The 10,358-nt window shown below is 33.6% G+C and overlaps 1 protein-coding gene across 1 annotated transcript in view; it reads left to right on the top strand.

Annotated features, from left to right (window-relative positions):
* The window catches only part of LOC141281917 (uncharacterized), a 67,124-nt gene that overhangs the window by 54,684 nt on the left and 2,082 nt on the right, over positions 1-10,358 (top strand). The window contains exon 2 of the mRNA XM_073813832.1: positions 1,603-2,714. Within this exon, the coding sequence (XP_073669933.1) occupies positions 1,603-2,714 (1,112 nt within the window). The remainder of the gene's footprint in view (positions 1-1,602; positions 2,715-10,358) is intronic.

The following is a 10,358-nucleotide window of genomic DNA, read 5'->3' as shown; positions in this document are numbered from 1 at the left end:
TTCAACACAATAAAGAAGACTTAACAGATATTTATTGAAAATATATAAACATTTAATTCACTTTAGTTTAACAGAGCTTATCCATTATTAAGTTACAACAATCAGCATCTCTCTCTCAGTTTTTACAATAATCAAAAGCTTCTAACTTCATATTCTCCTCATGGAAATAATTCAAATATATTTTCGTTTTCACATATTGAAGCTACTAATGAAGAAACAAAAAAGAAATCGCTAGAATGTTATACTCTGAAGTAAAAACTCAATGACAAATAAGTCAGTCACTTTAGGTTAAGAGATCTTACCACAGTTAGTCGGCTATCCGTTTTTACAACAATAAAAAGTTTCTTACATTATATTCTCTTCAAATCGATTGGAAATCACTCGTATATAAATTTCTTCTCACATATTTAAGTTAATAAATCAAGAAAGAGAAAAAAGAACCGCTAAAGTAATGTTAGTCTCTGAGGTAAAAACGAAAATTAACGATTTTGAGCACAAGAGAAAGCGGGTACTCGTGAAGAAGGCGGGGTAAGCTCGTGCAGACAAACACGCGCATATTAGACGTGCACACTAAAGGAATAATGGGTTTAATTATGCTTTCACTGTATTTCCCAAAAAAAAAAACATAACCAAAAAATAACGTTCTGTATAAGTTATTTTTAGGTTATTTAAAAATAACCACCCTGCAACGTTATTGGTTTTTTGGTTCCCAAAAAAATAACCAAAATATAACCAAAAACTAACGTTAGGGGAACGTTCTGTGTTTGCTGGGATGCCCCCAGACCACCCTAGAGAAGTAATATCCTTCTCACCTTTTTCACCCCTGACCCCTTTCATGCATGAAAGGTCTCCAAAAAATTTTTTGAGTTAGTTGAACCAACGTTAAAATCATAAAGTTATTTTACAATAGACATAATGTGTTTTTTGTGTGAAAAAGGGTGGGTGGTGGAAGCGGAGCTCATTGGGTGCTCAGCACCCCTAAAGCTCTAACCCTAGAATCGTCTCTGCGTTACACCCCTAAAAAAGAGCTGTTATGTTTATAAATCTAATCATATACATTTACATTTGTGACAGTATCATGCCAAGTTTAATGTTTGGAGTTAGAGGCTTAACATAAACAATCACTTATTTTTACATTTATAAATGGTAAATGCATTATGTACCCAAATACTGAAGAGATGAAATCTTCTGTTTACTGCAGTCAGTTTTCTGTTTTTGAGCTCCACTGTGTTCTATCTGACAACAGCGGGTCCAGACACGTGTTTTAAAGCTTAAATCCAATTGGATGGGGTGTTTTAACGCAGTGTGAAGTAGAAATAATACAACACATTGGTTGAAAAAAAATTATACACTTTCTTGCAGCACGACTCATTGTGCGCTGTATGAATGGCTTTATAGAAATATATTTTTTCTCTAGTGCATCATTGTGTCTCGCAATTGTGTTGCTTCATTACCGTGTTACCTGGAAATAAAACTCTGACCTTGGTGCACTGCTTTACTACAGAAAAGCTCAAATAAAGAACAACAGAACAGATAAATGACATGTTGCTGTTTCATCACTCCTGATTTGCCATTAGTAACAGCTCACTGTGTTTATTTTAGATATGATGGAAGTGAATAAGGAGAGTCAAGGTGAAGTAGATGAGAAACATCAGAATGTAAAAACAAAATGTAATGCTTCACAGAAAGAAACTCTGAGAACAGAAGACAAAAAATGTGAAAAGAGTTTTAGTAAAGATGGACGCCCTGTGGATCACAAGAGGACTCAAAATGCAAAGAAACCATTCACATGTCAACACTGTGGGAAGAGTTTCACCAAAAAATCAATGTTTACAATCCACATGAGAGTTCACACTGGAGAGAAACCATTTACGTGTAAACAGTGTGGGATGAGTTTTACACATCAATCAAGTGTTAAGAGCCACATGAGGATTCACACCGGAGAGAAACCTTACAAATGCAGTCTTTGTGACAAGAGTTTTACCCATAAAAACACCCTTAAACCACACATGAGGATTCACACTGGAGAGAAACCTTACTCGTGTCAACAGTGTGGTAAAAGTTTCACTCATCAATCAAGTTTTGATGGCCACATGAGAGTTCACACCGGAGAGAAACCTTACAAATGCAGTCAGTGTGAAAAGAGTTTTCGCTGTGGAAGTAACCTTAAGGAACACATGAAGATTCACACTGGAGAGAAACCTTTTCCATGCCAGCATTGTGAAAAGAGTTTTCCAAATGCAATACAACTTAAGATACACATGAGAGTTCACACCGGAGAAAAACCTCTTGAATGTCATCAATGTGGAAAGTTTTTCAGATGTTATAGTAACCTTATTTCACACATGAGAATTCACACTGGAGAGAAACCGTTCATGTGTCAACAGTGTGGAAAGAGTTTTGCCCAACAATCAGGTTTTGACAGCCACATGAAAATTCACACTGGAGAGAGATCATTTGCATGTCATCATTGTGAAAAGAGTTTTAAGCTTAATGATCAGCTTAAGAGACACGTGAGAATTCACACTGGAGAGAAACCGTACAAGTGCCATCACTGCGAGAAGAGTTTTACCACCGGTGGTAACCTTAATGAACACATAAGAGTTCATACCGGAGAGAAACCATTCATGTGTCAACAGTGTGAAAAGTGTTTTTCAGGAACAAGCCAACTTAAAAGACACATGAGAGTTCACACTGGAGAGAAACGCATTCCCGTGCAGTCAGTGTGAAAAGAGTTTCAGAGAGGAAAGTACACTTAAGATAAACACCTCACAATTTACACCTCAGAGAAACCGTTCACGTGTCAACATGACGTCAAAATGTAGTTTCAGAATTCATCAGCACTCTCACACTGGAGAAAAGTCATTTAAATGTGATGAGTGAAGTAAAAAGTTTAAGCCCTCATCACATCTGAAGAGACATATGAGTGTTCATGCAAATATGAAATATTAGTTGTGTACTGTTTGTTTTAAAGTGTTTATGTCTGTTTGAAATGTACAAATTGGTTTAAGATGTTGTGTGCTTTGAGTGTTAACAAGGTACAACTACAGAATTTTACCCACATGTCCAGACTCTCTTCAAGTCTTTTATTTTTTTATATTTCATGACTTTTTCTAATTGCAAGATAAATTCAGAAATGAGTTTTTTTACTTGTTAACTACACATGTGATGAACCCAGTAATAAAGAATATTTTGACCACAATATTTTTTGCATTCTTATTATCTGTGTGGTGCCTGCTGTCAACAGAAAACACTAACATATAAGTCAAACTATATAAGTCAAACAGTGTATTATTAGTGAAGCAAGTCTAGACAGAATAATTTGCACTTCCCAATATAACTTTTTAATTTGTTTTCTAAACACAACAGTGAGCACGCCAGTGTCCATCAATTTAAAACTTTAAACAACTTTAATGTTTAGACCCATTTTCTACAAAAAATAAATGTGTATATTACAATTTATATTTACAGTATATATGGACTTCAGGGTTGGTCCACAACCAAAGAATCCAAACTAACTTGATTCCAAATAAATTACCTAAAAAAAAATATTGGCATGCTGCACCTAAAATGTTCATTTTCGGTAGCCTGTTATTTGATGTTGTTGCGCAATAAAAACACCCGAGTAGTTAAGATACATCACTAACAAAACACTGTAGGAGTTGATTTTTTTTAAAGTGTGATTTGAGATCAACTCTTTTTTTCTATAGAGTAAAATGAAAAGGCTTTAAATCAATGTAGTTTTAAATTAACTTTTTATATTTCCATTAACATAATTTTAACTCCGCTACATTTGCCGTGTAGCCTAAATAACAAACAGAATATTTCGGGGCAAATTGATGCCACTATACCTGGATTATTTTTAAACTTTTTAAGAGTGTCCCGCAGGTGAATAATTCTGCAAGCATGCTTGGGATCTTCACATCCACTTGAACACAGAGACTCTCCGTTAATTTACGCTAAATATATATTAGTGACGAGGACAAAAATTTTAAACTGAGTGGACTGTCCCTTATGAGATCATATTTTCAATGCGTTCTTCAAGAGCAGAAGAATTTATATTTCTAAACACACATCTTTATGGGGCAGTTTCCCGGACCAGGATTAGCTTAATCCAGGACTAGGCCTTAGTTTAATTAGGAAATATAACTAGTTTTAACAAATATGCCTTACTAAAAACATTACATGTGTGCATTTTGAGGTAAAACAAAGGGCACTGATGTATTTTAAGATATGTCAGTGCAAGTTGTTTTCTGTTTGGAGAGCTCTTAAAAGTGTTTAAGTCTATGACTAGTCTAATCCCTGTCCGGGAAACCGCCCCTATATGTATGTGACATATTGTGGCTTTATTTATTTTTATTAATCTCCTATTATTTATTTCTTTTGTATTTATCTATGTTTAATTTATTAATATCTAATTTATTATGACCAGAATAACATATAGTTATTTACAAATCTAACTGTACTCACTCTAATGACGCACATGAACACACCGCTTAACCATCTGAGAGGTATTGCACAAAAGTAGAATTAAAGGAACAGTATGTAGGATTGTGGCCAAAACTGGTATTGCAATCACAAAACTTGTGGCTAAAACTGGTACTGCAATCATACAACTGGTGGCCAATACACAACATGACAACATAAACATCAGTTGAGGGCTGCAACTCCACTTTTTAAATGACAATATCCTGGCCGGATCACTGTTGTGAGTGATATAAGTATTTGAAATGAAAATGATTTCTTAATGTCTAGTGACATATCAGGGCCATTTTATGATTAATTGATATAAATTTCTTACATACTGTTCCTTTAAGAAAGCAAGGATAACTGGTCGCTTTCAAAGCAGTGCTTCTTCTTCTTCTGGTGTTCTTCTTCCTCTTTCGTTTTCTGGCGGACTGGTGAACTGAGCACATACCGCCACCTACTATTACATATTATCCATTTTTATGTAATAAATAAACAGAATTCCGGTATAAGCTGACCCTGCGTCTCCAGCACCTGCAGCCCATACACGGAACCCTGCCGAATCAAACTGCCCTTAAACAATTTTAAATCCTGTACTATATATATAAATTCCATTAACCCCCTATTACCCTAAGCTATCTCTATTAACTTCCACTCATATATACACCAAATCTAAATGGGGCATTCTACAAAAACATACCTGTCAAGTTTTGGATTTGAAAATAAGGGAAATTTTCCGGCGCCCACCGCGAACAGTCCCACCACCAACCCAAACAAGCTCCAGTATTCCTTACATTTTAAGACTGGTGAGGGCCGGATAATATTTTTTAAACCTTAGTGCTGATAATTGTGTTAAAATTAACTAAACAAACTAATTCATTAGCAAGAAAACTAGTGAAACACACAGCTCTGTGAAAACTACATTTCTTAAGTCACACTCATACTGTACATACTATACACACAAATTTGCATCTGTACAAAACCCACTGGCATTAGTTTGAAAAGCCTTATTTTAACTTCTTTTGCATTATACCTTAATGCCAAAATTATTTATAAACCATTCACGTTTCTTTGTAATGAGAACAGTCATTTAGAAAATGAAAATGCTTAGATGGGGCAGTGGCCCAAACCAAAAAGGGCACTACAGGGGGTGGTACTATTAGTATGGTTTTAATAAAGTATTATAAATAAATGATGTGTTACTATATTACTAGCATCAATTTAGACAAGTGATTACAAGTGATTATAATGGGAAAATATAATAACAAGAATTAAAGTGTGACAATAGATATTCAATATGATTTACCTGCTGGCTTGATGGAGCTTTGAATCCATGTTTGCAATGTTGAACTGCCTTTAGCAGCCTCTCTTTCCGTTCTCTGTCTTTATTTTGTGAAGCCATTGGTGTTTTTGGTATTTTTTGTCTACAAAGTGTGCCAACAACAGCAAATGTAGTGTTTATGTTAATTTAGATCTGACCGGGAACATTTAATGCATTGTAACGATAATAATCTGGATATTTTGTTGCTGTTTGCTTGCTAACTTGTTAGCACTTTTAGAACACCGACAGCAAATCATTAACCAAAGAAATACATAAACAAACTTCCAAATTAGTAATTCTGCGGTTTAACAACTGATATATTATGAAATAAATCTACCTGTTAATGCAACAAACTTCAGACAGAAACTGTCGTCTTCGCTCTCCAGGCAGAGAGTGCACACAGAGATGCTGCGGAGCGGGTGGGAAAACACGAAGTGGATTAGCGGAATTAGTGGATCTTTAGCGATCTGGGATTGGGAATGTTTTTTTATTACTCCGCCCGGGCATTATTATTTTTGTAATAACGCAGGTTAAAATACGGGAGATTTACGGGAAAATACTAATACGGGAGGACGGCGGGAAAGAAGGGTAAAATACGGGACTTTCCCGGCCAAAACGGGATACTTGACAGGTATGCAAAAAAGGTGGAAATGCTTTTCCCTTGCTTTTGCAGACGGCTTAATCATTTAATTTGACCCAATAATCCCATAATGATATATATTTCATAAATATATACTGTCCTTAAAATGATGAGAGAGTTTATTTATTTAATTTTCTTTTTTAAACTCTTTTTTTTAAATGTCTGGTCCTGAAAATTGCCCTGTCCCTTTGATCATACATGGAAGTTGAACTGTTTACTTATTATTTAAAACCATGTTTTTTATAAAACAAATCTAATTTACTGTTAACTTTAACCCTGTATGAATTAACTACAACACTGAAATGGTAAAAATATACTTTTAATATGAATAATATCAAATAAATATTTGTCCCCCAAATTTATGTCATTGGTGTTACCCTACCCAAAATACTTTTATTTTGAAAAAATGCATCAGCTCTTTGAAGTTTTTCCTGGGTCAAAAGGTCAGTGAAGGAAGTGCAGTGGAGGAAGGCAAAAGGTTTGTGAGATGTCTTACCATAATTGTCTAAAATATCATGATATATCTAAGAATTTTGAGATAAGATTTTTTGGATGTCATTAGTGTTACTCTTTTTTTTATAGCTGGGAGTGTTAAGAGCTTTACATAAAAATACATTATATTGAATAGGTATGTGATTGTTACATCTCTGATGAAATAGCAAATGGCTAATGGCAGCAATTTTGTTAAAATATTCGTTTTTTTATGTAAATTGTAATTGGTGTTACCATCATTGGTGTTACCGTCATTAGTGTTACTTCTCTAATGAGTATTTTGAAAAATGAATATTTTGTTGTTGATATGGGATGTAAGACATTGTTGATATTTCAGTCTTTGCATCAAAACCTTTTTGGTTGAATATTTTTGTTTTTGTTGGTTTTAAAGAAAAAACTGAGAATCAAATTATTTCATACAATGCTGGGTAAAGATGAAGAATTTAATTAAACAAATATTAATAATCAATTATTTTTCTTGCTGTTATCATTCCTCTACTTAACCTTTAACTAAATAAACAAGCTGTAATGAGAGAAAAAATATTTAGTATCAACATTAATGTAGTTTAAATCACAGATAACACCAATGACAAAAAAATTACTCGTGGATTCTTTATTAAAATGTATTAAAAATTTAAAAATAGATTAAGCTCCCCGTTTTGCGGATTCATAGATTTGAAGTTAATTAATGCTATTAAAGAAGTTTTGGGTATGTTGAAAGAAGTTCATTTAAGCAAAATTTCCATCACCCGAATTCCACCTTTTCTCTAGAATGACGCATATCTATGACTCATAATAAACGTGATCTTTAAATAACTGTATTAATGCGTACATCATGCACAGACCCAGGATATTACACAAAGTGCTCAGTTGATTTAAATATTGTTTTTAAAAACGCATTTTAAGTAGTTAAAGCTGCTTTTTGTTGCTTGGTTGAAAACATTGAAAAATCACCCTACTTAATAGAGCTGTTAACAGAGCTGTAATGAAATATTTTTGTTTCAACACATCAGTGTTAATAGAGCTGTTGACATGCGTGTCATTTACACTGGGGATCTTTTGTTTTACAACACAAACTGACGCTCCTTCCTGTTGATAAACCTCATTATTCTAGACTGATAGTTTACATTTACACCCAATTTATACAGTGATTTCTTAAGCTCTCATGTAAATTAACTCACCAAGCAAATGTTTGTGTTTTGAGGCTTGAAAATGTCATTTATATACACAAAATTCAGCTATGTGTTACATCTCAAGTTTTGCAGGTTATGACTTTTCCTAAAAACTGACCAGAAAAACATTTCAACTTTAGATTTGTTAGATATAAAATTGTTCCATATATTTTCATTATTGTTGTTGTATTTCTAATAATTTTCACATGCTAGGCCTTATTTATTTTATATTTTATCATATTTTATTCACTAAATTGGTGATTTTCTGTAGTGGTTTTGAAAAAATTTCTTTAATAAAACCAGTCATCATTTTGTTAAGTTTATAACCACATTGTGATCAAACAGACAGGACCCTAAACATGAATAACATACAGTTACAGAAATAAGCAGGTGAATATTAATCTAACACAAACCAAAGAACGGAACCGATTTGATTTAATCCTGAAACAGATTCCTCTAGTACACTGTAAAACATTTCAAGCGTGTTAAACGTAGAAACAAAAGTTCATCTGCTGCCTTCAAAATGTGAGTTTAATATACTTGAAGATATGCTTTGTTTCAACTCGTAAGAAGTTAAGACAATGTGTAACTTTACATTTAACTTTTTGGAAACTTACAAACATGAGTTTAATATCTAAAACTTTCCATGATTATTTGAATTAAATAGAAAGAGTAAGTACACATAACTTAATGAGGCTTTCATGTTTTAGAATGTTTTGACATTAAATGTTTTAATGTCTCTTCTTTCATCTCTAGTTTACACCCATAAAGTGATTGAGACCTTCAGTGAAGCTCCTCCTACAACAATCCACCAATAAATGCTGGAGACAAACACACAGATAAATCACTCCATGTGTGACAACTGAAATCTTCATGACATAATGTTGATGCTGGTGAAAGAGGAGCTTGAGAAGATGACAGATCCACAACCATGCAGAATACAGGATGAAGATACTGAGGAACAAATAGGTTGGTGTCTATTTTTCAATCTTCATCTTTGAGAGTTGAGGAATAATCATAAAAACATTGGCATTGAGAAACATGAGGGGAAAACACATGTAACATAATCTTTATTAGATTCAGCTGAACTATATTTAAATATATAACAAACAATCCAATGCACCATCTGTCCAGTCCTTTGAATGAAGAGCTTTTTATATTTTAACTAAGCATGACCTGACTTTCATGGCTGAAGTCATCCTGGTACTTTGAAGTGATAATAGCAAGTTACAAACAGATATCATCCACATTTATGTACTTAAAAAGAGTAATGTTGTAACGATTAATTGTGTGTCCCATTAAAAATGCATGTCTGAAATAGATTCTGTTTCATGCACAGCTTGTGCGTCTACTGCGGCATTTGATGTCATAAATATAAAATTCGTTCCCAATATTCAACAGTTTGTTCCTTGAAATTAATTAATATAATATTTTGTAATTACTATTACAATTATTATTACATCAAATTATGAATTAGCTTAGTAAAACATGTGGATGTCGTGGAAACAAATTGTTAATTTGAACTATATCCGGAGCGGAGCTCCGTATCAAACTGGATCTTAGCTAACAAACAACTGTATGTAAATACAGAAAAACACACTACAAAAGTTACTACATAATTTTAAAATATTATTTAAAAAAAACTTAACCGAACCATTAAGTAGACATATAATTTAGATGTATGCAACAGTAAATAATAATAATAATAATTATTCTCCTAATATCAATTAAGCGTCATTAATAATAAAAATAATAATACAAATATTACAAAATGTCATGCAATTATTAATGTGTCTTTAATCCCGCTCTTTAAACTCGCAAATAAAACAATTTTGTTTCTTTTCACTTCCCCGGTTTGTCTTCTTTGCCGTCTTCCATGTGTCATTGTCGTAAAATGAGGGCGTGGGGGAGGTGGAGACTTGAATTTATATGGGCTTGTTATTCTAATGACGATCGTTTTCAGCCGCGGCATTTATGAAGGGCAGGTATTGCTTACACCTGAATATCAAAGTTATGCACAGCTTCATAAATCAGGCGGTGAGAGGAGTGTAAGCATAATCTTACGCCAACATATACGCCGTTTCTATGCAAGAATGATAAATGAGGGCCAATATGTTTTTGGTGTGAAAAAGGGTGGGTGGTGGAAAAGGAGCTCATTGGGTGCTCAGCACCCCTAAAGCTCTAACCCTAGAATCATCTCTGCGTTACACCCCTAAAAAAGAGCTGTTATGTTTATAAATCTAATCATATACATTTACATTTGTGA

The sequence above is a fragment of the Paramisgurnus dabryanus genome, chromosome 3 (assembly GCF_030506205.2).
Source record: "Paramisgurnus dabryanus chromosome 3, PD_genome_1.1, whole genome shotgun sequence".
Classification (NCBI taxonomy): domain Eukaryota; kingdom Metazoa; phylum Chordata; class Actinopteri; order Cypriniformes; family Cobitidae; genus Paramisgurnus; species Paramisgurnus dabryanus.
The sequence above is the reverse complement of the archived record's forward strand: the minus strand, read 5'-3'. Positions and strand labels throughout refer to the sequence as shown.